Source organism: Urocitellus parryii, chromosome 6 (assembly GCF_045843805.1).
Source record: "Urocitellus parryii isolate mUroPar1 chromosome 6, mUroPar1.hap1, whole genome shotgun sequence".
Classification (NCBI taxonomy): Eukaryota; Metazoa; Chordata; class Mammalia; order Rodentia; family Sciuridae; genus Urocitellus; species Urocitellus parryii.
This window is the reverse complement of record NC_135536.1, coordinates 120,404,393-120,426,024: the sequence shown is the minus strand read 5'-3', so window position 1 is coordinate 120,426,024 and position 21,632 is coordinate 120,404,393. Positions and strand designations below refer to the sequence as shown.

Sequence of the window (21,632 nt, the reverse complement as noted above, 5' to 3'; positions counted from 1 at the left end):
AGAGAGAGTGAGAGAGGAGAGAGAGAGAGAGAGAGAGAGAGAATTTTTAATATTTATTTTTTTTTTAGTTATTGGCGGACACAACATCTTTGTTGGTATGTGGTGCTGAGGATTGAACCCAGGCCGCACGCATGCCAGGCGAGCGCGCTACCGCTTGAGCCACATCCCCAGCCCTATAATTTAATCTTGACAAGAAATGCTGACAGCCTGGCATAGGTGGTAGTAGGAGTAGGTGAGAGTAGATGGATATCGGGTGTTTTGAAAGAAGAAAACAAAGACTTGAAAAGAATACTTATAGAAAGAATGGCAATAATTTTTTGAAAGCTTCTTACTTTGGTTTCGTTTGTGTATATTCTGATTTGGGATATCTTATGACTGTACTTCTTGAAATAGCCTAAACTTTTAGTACTTTTTTCTCAGTTTTGTTAATGCAGAAACTATTTCAGTTATTACCTAGGGTTGTTTTCCTAGAATGTGAGTTTGGCATGTATTTACTGAAGTTAATAATCTTCACTTTTACTGAATTTAAATGGGGCAGTGAATTAAATACCTAAGCAAAACAAACCAGCAAACAAAACTGCTGAAAACCAGGAAGGTATTTAAAACAAAACAAAAAACCAAAAACAAAACAAACAAACAAAAAAGAACCTCTTGCAAAATATTTTGTCCTGAGAAAATCATTGTTAAATCATATACTCAGATGCCCAACACCAAGCTTAAGAAATAGAAACTTCTCAGTACCTTGTGCCCCTCCCTTTCACTTCCTCCTTGGAAGCTATTTTTATTTTATTGATTGTGCTGCTGAAGATTTGAACCCAGAGCATCCCCTGCATGCCAGGCAAGCACTCTTCCAATGAGCTATATTCCCAGTCCTTTTTATTTTAGTTTGAGACAGGGTTTCACTAAATTGCCCAAGCTGACCTTGAATTTGTGATCATCTTGCCTTAGCATCCTGAGTAGCTGGGAATACAGGTATGGGAGGTCTTTTAAGAGGAATATGAAATCTTGGTCAGGAGGATTTGTGACTGCAGGTAGTGTTTTCATTATTTTTTCCTGCCCTAGGTAGAACTTCAGGGAGGGGACGATCTGGGAGGTAAATGGCTGAAATTCTATTGGATTTGTGTTACTGGACCATGTCTTCTGACAGCAGAAAGAAGGGCCTTTTCTAGGGTTGGAGTGTTTCTTAAGAGACCTGGGAAGAATGTGATTGTCCTGAGCTAACTGACCTTATGAAGAGGACCTTAAACTGAATTGCCAAGTTATTAGTATCGGGATTCACAGACTTTGGAGGATAGCAGGTATGACTCAGAAAGAAAGACTCACAGGAAGGAGCCAGAATTAAATATATTTATGGTCTCGGATATCCATAGTCACAACTTGAGAGTCATGGATAATAAGAGAAATAGAACATGAAGTATAACATAAGAATGGGAATGGTACCTGGTCAGCAACTTTGTAAATCTGTTCCACGAGTTTTTTTTTTCCTCCCCCTTTAGTACTGGAGATTGAACCCAGGGCACTCTACCACTGAGCTATATCTGCAGCCCTTTTTATTTTTTATTTTAAGACAAGGTCTTGTTAAGGTGCAGAGGGTGGCCTCAAACTTGCCATCATTCTGCCTGAGCCTGGCACTACAGGTGTGCACCATAGTGCTTGACTGAACACTGCTTTTAAGGAAGTGATTTTTTTCAGGTCACATCTGAATCATTGCACTGAATTCTGAGTTAGTAAAGAATGGTTTAGACAGACAAATTTTGGTTCACTTAGAGAATAGTAGCCAGGATTGGAAAAAAGATTCTATTCCATGTCCTAAGATTATTAAATTTGTAGAATTGGATAGTAGAACATTAGAGTTCATGATAACTTGTCTTCAGCTATTTGTAGGACTGTATATTTGGAAGCATTAGTTTTATTTGTTTTGATGTACACAGGATATAAAACTAGAATATGTCAAATTATAAAGAGGCAATTTTCAACTCATATAAGGCAGTGATTTGTAACTATTTAGAACCATCTGATGATATAGTCTTTCAAAAATAGAATGTTATTCATCCTTAAGAATAGCTTACAAGGCCAAAATGTTATATTGGAAATCAGATAACTTGCAAGCCTGAGAGAGTGTTTCTGACTTAGTGTTCTACGGTAACTCAAGCTTCTATTTAACAGTCAACCTCAAATTTTTTTATTCACTGAACTCCATTTTATTTCTGAAAAATTTTAATTAGTTAAGTTCCAGGGTACAGCATTTTTGGAGCAGAGTCCCCAGGTTTTGATACAGAAAAATGATTCTGAAGAACTATTTAAAGTGAAGATAGTTCTCAAAAGAATGGGATCACATATTTAAAGATCTAGAAAAATAGAAGTTTAAATGAGGTTCCACTTTACCATGCTTTGCATCCATGCCTTTCATTATGCTGTTAAAAAATGAGTAAATGTTGAGCCCTTATTTGAAAGTAGATTATAACTGTTATTAAGGTAGTATCTTGTAGGTAGATTTTCTTTCCAACTTGCAATAGAAATTTCATGGTTGTCAGCTTAGCCATCAGAAGTGTGCTTTACCTTCTTCTGTTAGCAGGATTGAATTTTCATAATTTTTAGGTTCCTCAGAATCGGTCTTACTTGAGAGTAGGCAGAAGGTGTGAGGTAAAGTAAGTTACTGAAATTATGCTGCTGCTTCCTCTCAGTTAAATAAATTTGTGTGGGTTTTATTTCTTGGAAATAACTAAATGAGAAAAATGTTTGTTTGGATCTCTTGTCCTCAAATTGGTTTTAAAAAAATGCATTAGTTCCCTTTAATTCCATTTTGTTTTAATGTAGGCATTGGAGATGATTTCTCATAGACTTCCTGTCATGTCTTCATTAAGGCAGTGTGCCATCTCCCTGTCTGACTGCTCTAAGGGAGTGAGGGGCAGCCTTGGTCTTTTGGCCATCAAGGATCTGACCTCTAGCACTCTGCTGTCTTTGCTTCAGTTCATGGAGGAGAAAAGCTCTTATTCTGGAAGTAGTTTCCAATTGTGTGCTTGTTAGCCTGAGAAGTTTCCAAGTCATCTTTTTCCTCATCTTCGAGGACATCTATATTTTTATCAAGTATGATATTCTTTGACTTTTTTCTTTTTTTCAATATTAAGCATTGAACCCAGGGTTGCTCTAACCATCAAGCTACATTCGCAGTTCTTTTTATTTTTTATTTTGGGCCAAGATCTTGCTAAATTGGTAAAGCTGGCCTTGAACTTGGAATCCTCCTGCCTCAGCCTTCCAAGTCACTGGGATTGCAGGCATGTGCTGCTGTGCCTAGCAGTCTTTGACATTTAGTGTTACTGCTGATATTTGTGTTTAAATTTATCATTTTATGGATGATTATTTTTTATTTGTATTTCATGCTTCATGTTTCTCTTTTTTTTTTTTAAATTCCAGTTTCCCATTACTCCTACTTGGTAGTTGTATGTTCTTTCACTCTTCCTTCTTTTTTTTTTTCCTAGTTGTTGATGGATCTTTTATTTAATTCATTTATTTATATGTGGTGCTGAGAATCAAACTTAGTGCCTCTTACATGCCAGGCAAGTGCACTACTACTGAGCCACAACTCCAGCTCTTACTCTACCTTCTTACCCTAAAATTACAGTACATATCCTTGCCTTGTCTGATATAAATTTGTTAATTTCTATTTCTTCCTTGTCAGTAGAACAACCTTGGAACACTGTGAGTTCATATACTCCCTGCCTAACATTCTGTTATTGTCATGCATTTTAGTTCTATATTTATCCAAAATCCTACACTTAAAAAAAAAATTTTTTTTTGGTTGTCAGTGGAGCTTTATTTTATTTATTTATTATGTGGTGCTGAGGATTGAGCCCAGTGCCTCACACATGCCAAGCAAGCTCCCTACCACTGAGCTACAGCCCCAGCCCCCTACATTTTTAAAATAACTAATATTCAGGAGAATCCGTCTGCATATTTGCTACTTTCATGTTCGTTCTTCTCCCAGGTTCTCATCTGGCATATTTTCTCCTACCTGAATATATCCTTTAGTATTTCTTTCATTGTGGGTCTGTGGATGGGAAAATAAGTATTTTTTTTTTTTTTTTTATTTTGAAGAGTCTTCATTAGGTTTAGATTTCTAGGTTGGCAATTCTTTATTTCGGTACCTTGATGATACCATTTTATTATATGTAGACTATTCTTTCTCTTGAAGTACTTAACAGTGGTTAAATCTTGTGAAGCCTTTGGTTCTAGAAAATTCTCATCTAGTTCTCTGTTCCATTCTCCCTTCTCCTAGGACTCAATATATGTGATAAACCTTTCATTATATTGTCTTGTTATTTTTCTACCTTTTTGTTTCAACTTCATTTTAGCTATTTCTGACCTATTTTTTTAAACTCATCCATTAAGTTACTAATTGTAGTTATTGTATCTCTAATTTTCAGAATTTCCATGATTCAAATTTATAATTTGCAGTTCTCTGCCAAGGTTTTCAATCTTGTCTTTTCTTGAAAATATTCAACAGTTATTTGAAAGCATGTCTGCTAACTCTTAACTCTCTTGTGGTTTTGTGTTTGTTTACTTCTCTTGTTTTCTGATACTGTTATCTTTAAGGCCTATATGACTAGTTAATTTTTATTTATGTATTTGTTTTTGGTACCAGGGATTGAACCTGGGGTGTTTAACCACTGAGCCACATTCCCAACCCTTTTTATCTTGAGAAAAGGTCTCTCTTAGTTGCTTAGAGCTTCACTAAGTTGCTAAGGCTGGCTTTGAACTTGTGATCCTCCTGCCTTTCAGCCTCTGGAAACCCTAGGATTATAGGCATATGCTAACATGCCTGCAAAATTAGTTATTTTCAGTGATATTTGTTACATATGAAAAAAAATTGGAGCTGATTTTAAACCTTGGGCAGTGTTTTTCTCGTGAGAGGATTTACATTTTCCTCTGTCAGGGACTCAAACTGAAGCAAGCCAGAATAATTGGGGATTGAGATGATTTAAAGTTGGACTTGATTCCTGTCCAGGGCAGTTTGTCCTTTAGGATCCCAAACTCAAGTGTAGAAGCCTTATCAGTGCCTCTTCTTGGGGGATTCTGAGCTCAGACTTTGATCTCCCTATCCCTGAATCTGTGAGGGCCACCCAGTTTGTGAACCTCTTATCTTTCTCTCCTGTAGTGTGTGTGTGTGTGTGTGTGTGTGTGTGTGTAAACTAAGGTAAAAATAGTTGCCTCCCCCCCCCAATTTTGCTTTCTCTTTAACATTTAGCCCTGTAATTGTCACATTTTGTCCACCCTTTCTAGTTATTAGTCAGTGATTGGAATGATTCTTTATTTACAGAGGTCTATTGTAAGTAGATATTTACCAAAACACTATTTTGGTCCTAATCTTAACTTCATTCTTATTTACTTTGGTGTTTGTTTCATCTTATTTCTTGGTACTGATTTTACTATTGTGATCCTCATATCAGACACCAAATGTGTGCATTCTTTATAGATTATTTTTAAATCTTCTAAATGTATAATATTAAAGATGTTCTTGAAATTAATTAAACTTGCTCATTTGCTCTTTAGGATAACTTTCCCTTTGATCCTCCATTTGTTCGAGTGGTATTACCTGTTCTCTCAGGAGGGTAAGTTTAAGTGATTACTTGTTTTTGATAGTGTGTATCACAATCATTTGGAGAACTAATTAAATTCTAGGGACCTTGATTGCTAGGCTTCTACTGCATGGTTTGATACAGCAGGTCTGGGGTGGGACCTGAGAATTTACATTTCTAGGAAGTTGATACTGCTGATTTGGAGCCCACATTCAGAACCAGTAGTATAAATTGTTAAGTTGTTTATAGGTAGAGTTTTTAATGGTTCCTATTTTTATATATTTACCATAAAATAAGTTTTTTACAAATATAAATTGTGATTGAGGATGTGAGTTATGATTGGAGAGTGATTCCTACATTGCTGATGATCACTCCTAAATGGTACTTGTAGGAGTAATCACAAGACATTTCATGGGCCTGTGAAGCTGGGTGGCTGGCTGTTCCTTCTAGAGGAAATAGCTGCAGGTAGTATAATCAGATGGTTATTGTCAGAGTTTTATTGAAGTTTATATTGTGCTTTTTCATAGATAGTCTTATGGAGAGAGGGGAAAACATAAGAATTTGTAGCTAGGTTACTTATGAAGTGTCCTATAGAACCCCAGAGTAGGAGCTGCTAAACTAATTTTGAGCATTTTCAGATGGACATTTAATTTCACTTTGTGAGATAATACATTTTGCAGTGATAAATTCTAAAAATATCCAGTCCTTAAGTCAATCATTTCTGTGATTGAGATAGTAATAGTTTAACATTAAGGTAAAAAAATGGATGACTACTGAAATAGACTTCATACCTTTCTCAGAAATGGTCTGCTTCTAATTTATCCAGTATTTATACACTTATTTCTGCTTTGCAGGGAATCAAATCATGTGAAAATTATTTCTCAATATACTCAGAATATGTGTTGACTGTGGTATTGATACTACAGAATAGTTACTGGGCATGGTTTCTGTCTAAAGCTCAAGTAAACCAAAGTATGGCTTTATTCAGTGTATATGGATGTGCTGAGCCCATTCTGATTTCTGCAACACAAATAATATTGCTTTGTAGGAGTTTACTTACCTGATAACCTGTAGCCTAATCCTTTGCCGTATCTCCCATGATCCAAAGGAACCAGAGCAATTGAGGAAGCTGTTTATTGGTGGTCTGAGCTTTGAGATAGTTTAAGAGAACAGTTTGAGAAATGGGACACACTCACAGATTGTGTGGTAATGAGAGACCCCTAAACAAAACGTTCCAGGGGCTTTGGTTTTGTGATTTGTGTTGAAGAGGTGAATGCAGCAATGTGTGCTCACAAGGTTGATGGGTGTGTAGTGGAACCAAAGAGAGCTGTTTCTAGAGAGGATTCTGTAAAGCCTGGTGCCCATCTACCAGTGAAGAAAATTTTTGTTTGTGGTATTAAAGAAGATATAGAAGAATATAATTTGAGAGATTACTTTGAAAAGTATGGCAAGATTGTGGTAGTGGTACCACGGTGGGAAAAAAACATAGAAGTTATGGAATACAGGCAGAGTGGGAAAAAGAGAGGATTTGCTTTTGTAACTTTTGATGATCATGATATAGTTGACAAAATTGTTGTTCAGAAATACCACACTATTGATGGGCATAATTGTGAAATGAAAAAGGCCCTTTCTAAACAAGAGATGCAGTTTGCTGGATCACAAAGAGGTCGTGGAGGTGGATCTGGCAACTTTATGGATTGTGGAGGAAACTTTGGAGGTGGTGGAGGTAACTTTGGCCATGGTGGAAACTTTGGTGGAAGAGGAGGCTATGGTGATGGAGGTGGTGGCAGCAGAGGTAGTTATGGGGGAGGTGATGGTGGATAAAATGGATTTGGAGGTGATGGTGGCAACTATGGTGGTGGTCCTGGTTATAGTAGTAGAGGAGGTTATGGTGGTGGTGGACCAAGATATGGAAACCAAGGTGTTAGATATGGTGGTGGAAGAGGATATGATGATTACAATAAAGGAGGAAATTTTGGTGGTGGTAACTATGGTGGTAGGAACTATAATGATTTTTGAAATTACAGTGGTCAACAGCAATCAAATTATGGACCCATGAAGGGGGGTAGTATTGGTGGAAGAAGCTCTGGCAGTCCCTATGGTGGTGGTTATGGATCTGGTGGTGGAAGTGGTGGATATGGTAGCAGAAGGTTTTAAAAACAGCAGAAAAGGGCTACAATTCTTAGCAGGAGAGAGAGCGACGAGTTGTCAGGAAAGCTGCAGTTGTCCCAAACGCATTAGAGGAACTGAAAAAATCTGCCACAGAAGGAACGATGATCCATAGTCAGAAAAGTTACTGAGCTTAAACAGGAACCCCTTCTTGTTCAGGACTGTCATAGCGACAGTTTGCAAAAAGTGCAGCTATTGATTAATGCAATGTAGGGTCAATTAGATGTACATTCCTGAGGTCTTTTATCTGTTGTAGTTTTTTCTTTTTCATTACTCAGCTATATTGCCCTGTAAATTGTGGTAGTGGTACCAGGAATAAAAAATTAAGGAATTTTTAACTTTTCAAAAAAAATAAAATAAAAAGTTGAGACTCCTACTCTGCTCATGTATGTGATATGTTATCCTTAGATGACTCTTGGATTCATTTTTTTCCTTGTGTCCTTTAACTGTCTTAATATTAAGCAGGAACCCTTTGTTTGGAGGCAAAGAGCAATAAGAGTTTGGAACATATATTGATAAAATGAATGTAATTCAATATAGAAATGACCACTTCTTTTAGGCATTAATGCTATTAATGGTGCATATGATTCTATTTATATGAAATAGCCACAATAGGCAATCTGTAGCAACAGAAAGTAGATTAGTGATTGCCAGGAAGAGAAGGGTATAGGAAATGACTATATTATCTCACTTTTTGTGGAGGAACTAGAACTACTTGTGTCTTATGTTTAGACAGTCATTAGTATAACTGTTATGTATTTGTAGAAGTATACTTTCTTTTGAACTACATATGAAAACACTTCCTATCTTCCCACCTAATGTGACTCTGCACCCTTCAGCGGAAGAGTCTGGTGCTAAAAGAAAAGTTAGTGGTTAGATAATGAGTATTTTAATGTCTACTGCATACCTTCTTGTCTAAAGCAATTCCTCCTGTTCCTTGAGCATTTTGAAAATATATAGATCAAATATGATGTTAAATCACAGATTGCTAGACTTTGAGAAATCATGGGAAAACCAAAATTTAAAAGAGAACCTAGATTTTTCTAATTCTGTCAACTCAGTTTTTATTAAATACAAGTGTTTGTTACATTATTTTTAGTCCAAGGCATTCTAAAAGAATTAGACGCTTGTGTTTCAGGAATACAAAAGTGTGTACTTTTTTTTTTTTTAAATCCTGTGATTCTCCACACAATTTTTTAAATGTTTTTCTTTTAGGTTTTCTCTTCCATTAAACTTATACTCTGAAAGTTCTCAGTTCTGTTTAGGAGAATCTCCTGCTACTTCAGGATGGGAGTTAAGAGTACTTACCCTCCTCATCTTCTTATTAAATACTTTCACTATAACAACTATTTTATTTTTTTGGGGGTCCCGGGGATTTAACTCGGGGCCACTGAGCTACATCCCCAGCTCCATTTTGTATTTTATTTAGAGACAGGGTCTCATTGAGTTGCTTAGTGCCTCACTTCTGCTGAGGCTGGCTTTGAACTTCGAAATTCTCCTGCCTCAGCCTCCCAAGCTTGTGGGAATTACAGTGTGCCACTGCATCAAGCTGTAACAACTATTGTTCAAGTGAGTGGTCTACATAGATGTTTTTAGATTCTCTGCAGAGTCATTTGGTTTGGTCAGCACAAGAATGTATGGTTAGCTGGGATAGATTTGTTGGCTAGAATAGTCTTTGGCAAATTGGGGCAAGTGTGGCTCTGGGAAGGAACCACAGCCAAAGCTTCAGTAGAGGACTGAATGGTTTGTAGTTGATGCAGTGTTCACAAAGACCTAGTTGGTGGCTTTTGCTTGTTTAGAAGAAAAACTGTGGTAATCTTAAAAACTTGCCATTCCCTTGACTTTTTGTCCTTAGGTTTGATATTTAATGTATTTTGAAATTTAAAAGGAGGAATGAAATTAATTCGAGAAAGGATAAAAAGGTTGAAGATTCTTGATCTAAACAATGATTTGCTAAAGAGATATTTCCACAAATTCTTTGGTTTTAGAGAATAGTTCCAGACCTAGAAAGAAATTGAGGAGTCCTAGAGAGAGGTTCCATGGTCAGAACCATTTGAAGTTTCACAATAGAATGGATAAAAATAACTTACTTCATTAAGTACCTTGAAGCTGTTCATTATTATGGATAGAGAAAAGTCAGCGCTTTTTTTTTTTTTTTATTGTTGGTCGTTCAAAACGTTACATAGTTCTTAATACATCATATTTCACAGTTTGATTCAAGTGGGTTATGAACTCCCAATTTTACCCCGTATACAGATTGCTGTATCACATCAGTTATCCTTCCATTTATTGACATAATGCCTTTCTAGTGTCTGATGTATTCTGCTGTCTGTCCTATTCTCTACTATCCCCCCTCCCCTCCCCTCCCCTCCCCTCCCCTCCCCTCCCCTCCCCTCCCCTCCCCTCCCCTCCCCTCCCCTCCCCTCCCCTCCCCTCCCCTTTTCTCTCTCTACCCCTTCTACTGTAAATCATTTCTTCCATTTGGAAACAAGGACAGGGTAGGGACGAAGAGCTTGAGAAGAAGATTTACATTAACAGGGTTGAGAGGTGGGAGGGAAAGGAAGTGAGAAGGGAAATCGCATGGAAATGGAAGCCGATCCTCAGGGTTATACAAAATGACATATAAGAGGAAAGGAGGAGGGGTAAGACAAGTCAGTGCTTTTGTCAGAGTCAAAACTCTTGGGTGTGAAACATGGTGTAGATAAAGTTTGAGATGCAGAGAACCACTTGAATGCTAGTTAAGGAAACAGTCTTCTGCTCCCATTCCCTGGAGTGCTGAGGGTTAAGTTCTTAGTTAAATCTTAGAAATCTGAATATATTCTGTTATTAAGAGTCATTATTTTTTTAAATTGATAGTATTAGAGCAATGACATTAAATTTTTTGAATTACTCATAGTCCTATATCCCTAACAATTTGTTTTCATTTTTGTATTTATCTTCTGTGTGTATTTTCTTAGTAATGGTACTTAAAAATGGATTAAGAAGAAATATTGAGATCTAGAGAAATTGGCATTCTTTTTTGTTTTTTAAGGTACGTCTTGGGTGGAGGAGCATTATGTATGGAACTTCTCACAAAACAGGTGATTTTTTTTTTTTATGGTCCTTAATTTTCAGCCTCAATAGTGTTTTGATTATGTAGATTAGATATTAAGGAGAAAGTTCTTATGTAATAGCATCTACTTTTTAAAAAATCTTATTGTTTCTTTTTAGTTATACATGACAGTAGGATGTATTTTGACATATATACATGGAGTATAACCTCCCATTCTTGTGGTTGTACATGATGTGGAATTACACTGGTTGTGTATTGATATATAAATATAGGAAAGTTATGTCTGATTCATTCTACTGCTTTTCTTATTCCCATCTCCCCTCCCTTCCCTTTATTTCCCTTTGTCTAATCCAGTAAACTTCTGTTACTTGCCCCACCCCTCCTTATTGTATGTAGTACCTGCATATCAGAAAGAACATTTGGCCTTTGGTTTTGGGGGATTGGCTTATTTCATCTAGCATGATAGTCTCCAGTTCTATCCATTTAGCAGCAAATGCCATAATTTCATAATTTCTTCTTTATAGTTGAATAATATTCTGTTCTGTATGTATATCACATTTTCTTTATCCATTCATTTGTCAAAGGGCACTGAGGCTAGTTCCATAGGTTAGCTATTGTGAATTGAGCTGAACAGCATCTACTTTAAAAAAATTTTTTGTTTTAATGGCACCTACTTTTTAATAATGAAAAAGTTATTTAAAGTAAACCAGGAAAATGACATTGTACTTTGTGCTGAATCCATGCTAGAATAAGCATTGAGAATGCTATTCATTTAAGTTTATAATTTGCTTATGTGCACACTTAGAATGTAGGATTCTTTTGTTATCTGTAAGGTTCTGAAAGTGGTCCAGCTCTTACCAACTCTTACTCTTAAAGGGGAAACCCTTTAATACCAACTTCTTTTTTGATGGGGGTTACTGGGGATTGAACTCTGGGGGCACTCAATCACTGAGCCACATCCCCAGCACTTTTTTGTATTTAGAGACAGGGTCTCACTGAGTTACTTAGTGCCTCCCCGTTGCTGAGGCTGGCTTTGAACTCCTGATTCTCCTGCCTCAGCCTCCTAAACTGCTGGGATTACAGGCATGCATACTTCATTGCATCTGGCCCAGTTTCTTTCTAATGCTGATTTGCTATTGAGTTTTTATATGCCATTTTGTTAGGGAATACTGCATGGCTTTGTTTGAGAGACATGTTTTCTTTTTCCTGTAGGGCTGGAGCAGTGCCTATTCAATAGAATCAGTCATCATGCAAATAAATGCCACTTTAGTCAAAGGCAAGGCCAGAGTGCAGTTTGGAGCAAATAAGGTACTTTTATTAGGAATTTCACATAAAGCGTAAGATTCATCTTATGTTACTTTATGAAGCTTCTTCCTGTCTTGCTTTCATTCTTTTTGAGACAATTTATTTCATTGTCATTTGATTTGTTTTGTTAATAAAAGTGAACTGTAGAAAAGAAGTGTAAGAAAATTAAGATATTCATTGATAATTATTTAATATCTGTTCTTTTTAGTCTTTTTAATAGTCACATAGGCAAACATACCTAGAGTTTTAAACTTATTATTTTTTGGTATGTATACCCTAATAAAAAATTAAAAGTACTTTGTGGTTTCTTCACACTGAGATCGCACTATAAGAGTTAATTCTTAGTCAACTTTAATGTGCTTGACTCCAATCTAAATTTATGTTAACTCTTTGAACTCCCTTAATAACCTAAAAAGGTATGTTATTGCCCCAGATGAGGAAACTGAAAGACACAGAAGTTAGGTAACTTACCTAAGGTCATAGTGACAGAACAAACATTGGAACTAGAGAGTCTGACTGTAGTCTTTGCTGTTATTGAATTCCGTACTTTATTAGAAACATCTTTCCAGGTAGAATTGTAGTTATCAATAATATGTAAATGAGCTAAGGATATACACTGAGGGTAGTGTGTTTTTGAAAAATATATGTGTGATGGAAATAATCCTGATTTAATTTTTTATTATTTGAATGTTTTCCCCCAGTGTTCTTTGCAAATGTTGCATTATATACTTGTAACCATATTGCACCTTAAATCATGAGTCTACTAGAGTCTTTTTTTTTTTATTTTCCTTTTTTAGTTGTAGATGAACAAAAATACCTTTGTTTTACTTTTTACGTGGTGCTGAGGATTGAACCCAGTGCCTTAACACATGCAAGGCAAGTGCTCCACCACTGAGCTACAACACCAGCCCCCACTAGAATCTTAATTCACAGAAAAAGCAAAATGTTGAAAAGGTCATTTTAAACAATGATTTATTTTTTAGCAGGTGTTTCTTTACACTGGAACAAAATATCATTTTATATAAAATCCAGAAGTTGAACAATTTTCTAGTGTTTAGTTAATTACATCTAACCTAATAGTGTAAATATATATACACCGTTTTAAGGCTTAAATGTGGCAATCAAATGATTATGTACTAAAATGTGATATATTTTGTTTACTTGAAGGTTGGGTCTTGCTTTGTTGCCCAGTCTGGCCTGGCACTTAGATACTCTTGCCTCAGGCTGCACATTAGCTGGGATTACAGGTTAAATTTTTTTTTAAATTATGAAATATATTCTTCCTAAATGTAGAGTTTGTAAAGTAGATAAAAGTATAAAAAACTAAAAATGTCACTTGTAACTTGACTATTAGAAATATGCCAAAAAGTTAATAGTGTTTCTGGTCTTTTCAATATTTTCTTCCTGGCATCTGTTTATATGTAGAACATAATGTTAAATTGGATTCATTTAAAAAAATATCTAGCTCATTTTCTTTTTAAAAGAGAAAATTTGAAGGGCTCAAACTAATGATCTTATTTTGTAATTGAAAGATTTTGTCAGTACCTCACTATGCAAACTTTCTTCTGGGCCTCTGATCTGTATCTGGAATACAATTGGATAGGTAAAGTCTCCTCCAGTTTTAAAATTCTATCTCTATTGTATGTTGAAGATCTCTTCGAATCAATCAATAAAATACAGTGACATTGCTTAAAGACAATTGTGCTTTGTGAGGAATGTGTAGTTAGGCAGTTTTGTTATGTGAACATCATAGAGTGTGTTTATTACATAAACTAAGATGGCTATGATGTCACTAGGTGATATAATCTTTTGGGACCATCATTCTACATGCCGGCCTCCATTGTTGGTTGACTGAAGTGTTGTGCCATGCATTAACTGTGTATGTCTTAGAAGTTGAATTTGTTTAGTGAATTGCTATGAAAAATCACTGTTCATTTTTCCTTATTAAGAAATATTTGTCAGTTAAGAAGTTGGAAACTTTGCATAATGAGTTTCACCTTCTTCCTCAGTTCTAAAAAGTCTGCAGGGAATGGTCTAAATGTTAACTTTGAAATACTATTAAAAAAAAAAAACCTGAAACTAAATAAAAGCCTGTGAAGCTGCACTCAGTGGAGTATACCTGCAATCATAGCAACTCAGGAGGATAAGGCTAGAAGATTGCAAATTTGAGACTAGCTGCAGCAACTTAGCAAGATACTGTCTCAAAATTAAACAAAAACAAACAAAAAAAAACCTGTGGTAGGGCTGGTGGAGCAGCTAAGTGACAGAGCGCTTGCCTGGCATGCATGAAGTTCTGAGTTTGATTCCCAGTACCACATACACACAAAATAATAACAACAATGATGATGATACCTGGGATAATAAACCTGGGGGGGAAGAGGTGTCAAAGTAAGACACTACTAGGGGCTGGGGTTGTGGCTCAGTGGTTTAGTGCTTGCCTATCACAAGTGAGACACTGGGTTCAATCCTCAGCACCACATTAAAATAAGTATATAATAAAGGTATTGTGTCCATCCACAACTAAAAAAAAAAATTTAAAAATAGTAAGCTAAATGGTGTTAAAAATGCTATTTGTGTGTGTGTGTGTGTGTGTGAGTGTGTGAGAGAGAGAGTGTGTGTGTGTGTGTGAGGGAAAGACAGAGCATGGGCACATAAGAGAAACAGACAAGAACATATAGATGTGCTTGTGTAAGCATAGAGTATCTTTGGAAGAGTATGTAACAAGTGCTAATTGTTTCTGATAAGGATTTTAAAAAATATTGGTCGGGGTAAGTTAGAGATGAGAGGGACTTTAAATTGTTTTGTGGTCTTTGAATTTCTATTTGCCATTTAACTCTTACTTCAAAATATTAAAAAAAAAAAGATACTGTCAGCTGTTGTTCTAAATGAATGAATTTGCCTTCTGAAAATGTTACTAAAATGATGTAAGTACTGAAAAACTGAAGTTTCCCTTCAACAGGCCTGATAGAGATAGGGTCAGAGGATGGAGCTGAGAACTCAGCAGATCTGTGTAGGAGAGGTAGCAGGAGTTGGGACAGGTAGCAGTACAGTTTTGCCTTGAGTATCTTTTATTTTTGTTCTTTTTGTGAAAATATAGACTGGGTGGAAAAAAAAACACTTTTTAAATTATTTTTGAGATGACACTACTGCATACTTTATATATTTTAGTTTTTAGATGACATGCCTTATGACAGGGTTTTACTATTTAGAAATTGAAAATTACTACCCTGTTTATATCCTTTTCCCGTTTTTTTTTTTAAATGAGTCTATTTACAGTTTGAATATATGAAAACACACTCAACCTCACCCAGTAATAGAAATGCAAATAAAAAACCACAACTGAGGGCTGGGGTTGTGGCTCAGTGGTACAATAGCCCTTAGGGCCTAGCACATGTGAGGAACTAGGTTTGATTCTCAGCACCGCATATATAAAAATAAATATCATTGACAATGAAAAAATATTGGAAAAACAAAACACAACTGAATTCTGCTTCACCAATTGTCAGAAATAGCAAAGATGTGGTGAAGTACTATTAATGAGGTTGTATGGAGGCATTCATAGATGGCTTGGGGCAGTCTTGGGAGTGGGCACTTCAAAACTATGAAGGCACATGTCTTGACTCAGATCTACATTAGCCATTTTACCAGTACTTTGCACATCTGTGTATACGGTGCTCTTGCAACAACCGACTACTTGTGCATATTCTTGTAAAATCCTCAAGGATATTAGTTGTTAACTTGGATGGAGAAGGGAACTGGGTGGTTGGAAGTAGCAAAGAAGAAAAAGTTTTCCCTTGGAATGTCCTTGTACTTTTTTTTTTTTTCCATTCTAAGCAAATTTATTACTCAGAAAAAATTCTATGACATAATATAGTAGATAGGTGTATACCACTATGGAGAATGCACATGATATATAGTTTGAAATTAAGATGTCAGTTGTACTCCTGGGGACAAAAACCTATCATATACTTACTTGGCTCCTTAAAGAAGATTCTATATTTTTGTCAAAAGAGGACTCCCTTAGTAATAGTTTGGTGCCAACTATGGGCATTTTTTTAGATTTCTAATTTAAAAATATCAATCATTTGTATAGTACTTGAATCTTGTTTTGATTTTCTTGTTTGAAAGTAATATTTTGTAGTTTTGTCTTTTTGGATATGTTAATGAGGAAGAGAGCATGGATTTTATTCATGTCCAAATGAGTATTGTTTAACTTGATCCATTAGAACGGAGGGGGACACTAGAAAGCTCTGTATTTGATCAATGATAGGAAGACTTATAAAAATGAACCCTGAAGCTTTTAGGCTTTTATTGGCGTACAATTTTGGTTTTGTTGTTATTAAAAATTGTAGAGAATAATGAAATGAGATGTGACATTAAGTTAAAATTGTTTCAGAAATAAATATTATGTTTCCTATATTATTTTAAGCACAGCCATGATGCATCCATACATTTACTGTAACAATTTTCACCTAGTTAGTTTTGATTTAAAATGTGTAATTCTTTTTCAGAATCAATATAATCTAGCAAGAGCCCAACAGTCCTATAATTCCATTGTACAGATACATGAGAAAAATGGTAAGTTTAATTCAATAAGTATTTATTGTCATTTATGAAGTTTTGTAAAAAATGTATTGATATTCTGTTTAATTTTTTTAATCAAGTACAGTTATCACAGTGAAAAAATTTAACTTGTGCTGCATCCAAAATCTTTCAATGAATCTTTTAACACTCTGCTTCTTTCAGTATCTTTTCAAGTAGATTAATGAGCGAATCATAGCACTCACTTGAAATGTATTCTTTAGAATAGAGAGTGAGTTAAAGGCAATTCCTTATAGGCAGTTTTTGTTAAATTCAATAAGGATCATAATCAGCTCTTTCTGAAACATCTTCAGAGTACTAGTGCTTTTGACAATTTTATACAATTTTCTATTCAAGTAAGAACAATTCTAATTTCAGCATATACTTCTGAGCAATATCTTTCTTAAAATATCTTTCATTAACTTTAATGGCCTTTAAATTTTGCTTGTATTCACAATGCACATATTTTGAGGATTTTGTCTCTTAACAATGAGAGGAAAAAACCAATGAACTAATTGGAAGACCTATTTTCAAGTACCGTTTTTTTGTCACCCACTAGGCACTGGTGACCCTGAGTAAGCCTCAATTTCCAATCTTTTAAATTTGGCATGTATGTCTTGCCACCCTTGTGAAGGAAGAGTAGTGTGCATGTATAATACTTTGTAAGCAAGTGCTAATAAACACACTTCATCGTAGTAGTGACACACTGCACAGTGACCCTTTTGTGCCAAATAAATAACAGGAAGTAGTTTTCCTTAAAGAGGAGAGTGTTTAGTAAATATTCTTTACTTTGCTAGAGATAGGGTAGTTTGTAAGGATTTGTGTTTTACACTCACTTTTATTTTAATGACAAACTTGTCACTTTTTTAGTGATTGCTTGCTTCTGGAAGTAATATTCAGAATAATTTTCAAGCTTATGAGTAAGATGATGATGACCTTCAGGACAAGACCAGGTTTTCCTAATGATCATTTCTAGTGCCCCGCAATGAGTAGATCCAAAACCACTACTACTTCAGAATCTTGTAGCTGCCCCACAAATCTTGGTTGTTTCAATGACAGTTTTATACCAAATAGTACTTGGTCTAATTTGCCTTTCTATAGGGAGCTTAGATTTTTGTGAAGCCTGGGAATGATCACATTTTTTTTTAATCTTTCATTTTATCTTAAACATTACAAGTGGCATTTAAATACATTTACAGAACTTGCTGTGTGTGTGTGTGTGTGTGTGTGTGTGTGTGTGTGTAAACTTAGCTATGATGAAAGAGCAAGAGATTCAGAATTAGGAGAGATGGATTCTAGTTTTGTTTTTAAATATGTACATTTTTTATTTATTTGACAGATACTATTATTTGTTTTGTATGTGTTTTGACATAAAAACATGTATATATTTACATACACACATTGAATAACTAAATCTGGCTAATTAACACATTACCTATAATTTTTATGGTGAGAATGCTTACCTGCACTTTTAGTATTTTTCAAGAGTACATGTATTAACATAGTCACCATGTAATGCAGTACATAGAGATGAATTCTGTTTTGGTTCTGTTACTATTCACTTGGTTACCACATCTTCTTTGAGGCTTCTTCATTTGTAAAATAGTATCATTACACTGATGATTTTCAATTTCCTCTTATTTGAAATTTGCTTTTGGATAGTAATATCAGTTAGGTTTACTTTCAAATACAAAGGTGAAATGAAAACCTAACATGCGATCTACTATTACACACTGTTGTCTTTAGCTAGGGATACCATTAATAACAGAGATCTTATGCTGTAAACTCAAGTACAATTTGTGCATAGAAAATAACTTGATATTGTGAATACAAAATGCTGTGTTAATTCAGTGTAATTTTTACAGTAGGTTTAAACACCAAATTTTTGAAGTAGAGACTGCCTAACCTTAAATGCCAGCTCTCCTAGTTGGCTTAAGGATTAAAGTGTTTTAACTTTTTTTTCCATTCTATTTCAGGCTGGTATACTCCTCCAAAGGAAGATGGCTAAATATGTTGACTCTCATATGTTTGGACCAATGTTGCTTTAAAGAAAATCTTTCCAACATGCAGATACAAGCTTTGAGTGCCCCTATAACAGCAGTACCGAAGATGTTAGCTAATAGATATTTTAGTGGATAATCTGTCAACTGACATCGAGTATAAGTTACAGCCTTTTCATTTTGCTCACTTCAGTTATCTTGGACTGAGCAGTGGGGCCTTTACTGTATTTTCCTGATAAATACACTTACTGGCCACTTCTTATCTCTTTTTCTTGAAAAGTGAAATCTTTTAAGCAGGCAAGTCAGCATCAGGTTACTGTGGTTGCGACTTGGCAGTAGCTTTCCTATACTGAGTTCATGGGTTTTGAGGATTTGCAATATACTGTTCCATTTAGAGCCAATAAAAGTTTAATCAATGTTCAATTGGTTTAGAAAATTTTAAGCCTTCTAAACCACGGCCTTTTAAGGTCTAAAACCATTTTATGATATTGCCAACTTAATGACAGGAAATTTACTCATTAAATTGTTAAACTTTTTTATGGCTGTGTGAAGATATGAACTGTTTCCTGAAGATATGCTCTTACTTGAATTGTACGTTTTAGGCAAAGCAAAGTAAGGCAATGCCACTTAAGGCTTGTTGAGTAGTAATTTCCACTGGGGCAGCAGAGTCTTGCTGGGCTGAATCGAATCGGTTTCTTTTGGTTCAATATTTCTTACAAAGAAAAGCCACAATATAGAGCTTGAAGTTATTTAAAATACTAAGTCATTTTACCTTTCCATTTTATTAACGGGATGTTGCAATGATTTGTAAACTAATAAACTTATAAAGTGATTGGTATGAAAACAGACTTCCTTGAGCAAAAAGCTATATAGTTAAGTACAAAAAGATACCTGATTTGGAGACTCTTTGTTGTTATGACAATGGCTTTTACAACCAAAAGACTAATAGGAACTCATAATTCTTTTGTACAACCTGACTCAAATCAATGTACTCTCCATTTTACTGCCTTACACGAATCAGTCCTGTTTGGTTGGTGAGAGATTTTTTTTTTTTTTTTTTAATAAACCCAAGTTTGATTTAAAAATAAATTCTAGTTATTAAGCACTTTTTAAAAGAAACCCAGAAGCACATTTTTCTGCACAAACTAGTTACAAAGTTGAAACACATTTCTTATGCATTTAAGATTGTTTTTAACTTTGTAAACCATATCTGAGAGATTTGACACTTATGCATTATTGTGTTTCTTTTGATTTTATTTTGGTTAGGACAGTAGATAAAGATCTTCTGGCATTCTTGCTCACTTTAAATTTATATAAAGCTCTGATTGCCAGCTGCTCAGATAACAAGTGACAAGGCAGAATTCTTTAAAGCATTAAAGTTCCTTAAGCCTAAGGCTAAATCTTGAATACATTATTGAATTCTTTAATATCCTGATGGCTAGCAGATTGACAGCTGCACATTTGGCATGCTTTGTTTTTTGGATTTTATTTTTCATTGCAGATTTATTTGGCAATGTACAGTAAATTTTGTAAACTTGCATCAAGTTTATGAATAAAGAACCATTTAAAAATTACTCTGTCACCTTTCCCTCATAAGAGATACAGTGCTTTAGGTATGTTTCAGGTAGCCTCTATTGAATTTCTGGAATAGGGTATTTAAAGAGGGATGGGATGTGGGGAGGCTTGAGAGGAAGAGGCAGATTGACTTTAAAACTAGAAAGCTAGAGAACTTAGAAACTGTGTACATGCTTGGTATACTCTGCTTTCCCTCAATCTTTTCCCTTATCCACACTCAGCTGTCATTTTCTTCATGGCTCTCTTTAATTTCCCTAGTTTAAATAATCTGTTCCTCCTTTTATATACCTATGGCCTCCTTTTACACAATTCTCAGGTTATCTCATAAGATGTTCAGAGGTAGGACAACTGTAGGCTCAGTATATCTGGGCAATACTCTGCTTGAGATTTTTCTGTGCCAGTTTCATCTTTGGATTGAATGTCATGTCTGGACTTGCAGTCACGCCTTACTTGGTATTGGGTTAGATAACGCTCCTTTCTGAGTGTCTCCTTGGGAGATGAGGAAATCTTTAGAAGTCCCACTCCACCAAGAACACTGCCTCTTAATTTTCCTAGTGCCCACCCCTAAACCAGTGGATGGTGGAAAGAATAAAACCATCCTGATTAGTTTGGACCATTGGTTTTCAAATTTCAGAGATCCTGGAGACCTTTTATTAGGAGGCTTTTAAGGTCAAAACTACTTTCCTAACATAAAAACATTTTGCCGGTTTCATTCATTCTGAAAGGACGGTGGAGTTTCCCGGAGTCTACAATCCACATTTCCTGTTAAGCCAGTAATCAGATTTTCAAAGTGTAAAATGATGTCACACTATTTACTACTGGGGGGAGGGAGATTTGGAAGTCATTTTTCACTTAAATTATCTTAATACATAGAATTATTTTAAAATGTTTTATTTGGTGTCAATATTTAAGTGTGTAAAGGTTCTAGAGGCCAAAATGAGAACCACTAGTTTAGATCATCCAATTTCACTCTCTAGCTGGGAGTCAAATTAAGGATGCCTTAGCTAGGAAGAGCGCTATTGGAATTGATATTAACAGGTCTACTTCCATTCCTTCTGTTGTGGTTCTCTTCCTCAGCATCCATTAGAATTGACACAAAGTTTGTTGAAACACATAATGCTGTGGCGATTTAGTAACCTGAGGTAAAGAGAACATGCTAAAACAATAGTTCCCAGGTAAATGATGCTACAGGCGGAGAAACGGTGCATGGTTTAGGGCGAGATTCCCCTGTAATTATTGGCCACCTTACAAAAGGAGGTGCTACTAATGCCGGCTTACGCAAAACTAAAAAGACTGTAAACTAACTACTTTCACTAGGCGCTGAGTAAAGGCGGCGATTTTTCACAGTAATTTTTTAAAAAATGGATCTTGCCA

General features: G+C 35.4%; 1 protein-coding gene and 1 pseudogene across 5 annotated transcripts in view; both read left to right on the top strand.

Moving 5' to 3' along the window:
• Ube2q2 (ubiquitin conjugating enzyme E2 Q2) overlaps nt 1–20,257 on the top strand; it is a 57,946-nt gene extending 37,689 nt beyond the window's left edge. For 4 of the 5 annotated variants that reach the window (XM_026400496.2, XM_026400497.2, XM_026400495.2 and 1 more), the window contains 5 exons: nt 5,551–5,609; nt 10,777–10,825; nt 12,010–12,105; nt 16,614–16,680; nt 18,660–20,257. In XM_026400496.2, the coding sequence (XP_026256281.1) occupies nt 5,551–5,609; nt 10,777–10,825; nt 12,010–12,105; nt 16,614–16,680; nt 18,660–18,691 (303 nt within the window). In that variant the 3' untranslated portion in view covers nt 18,692–20,257. Of the gene's footprint in view, nt 1–1,062; nt 1,299–5,550; nt 5,610–10,776; nt 10,826–12,009; nt 12,106–16,613; nt 16,681–18,659 lie in introns of those variants that run through there. The other variant, XR_003301844.2, reaches the window with a different exon arrangement.
• LOC113190934 (heterogeneous nuclear ribonucleoprotein A3 pseudogene) lies at nt 5,955–7,784 on the top strand (annotated as a pseudogene).
• Nucleotides 20,258–21,632: the final 1,375 nt, after the last annotated feature.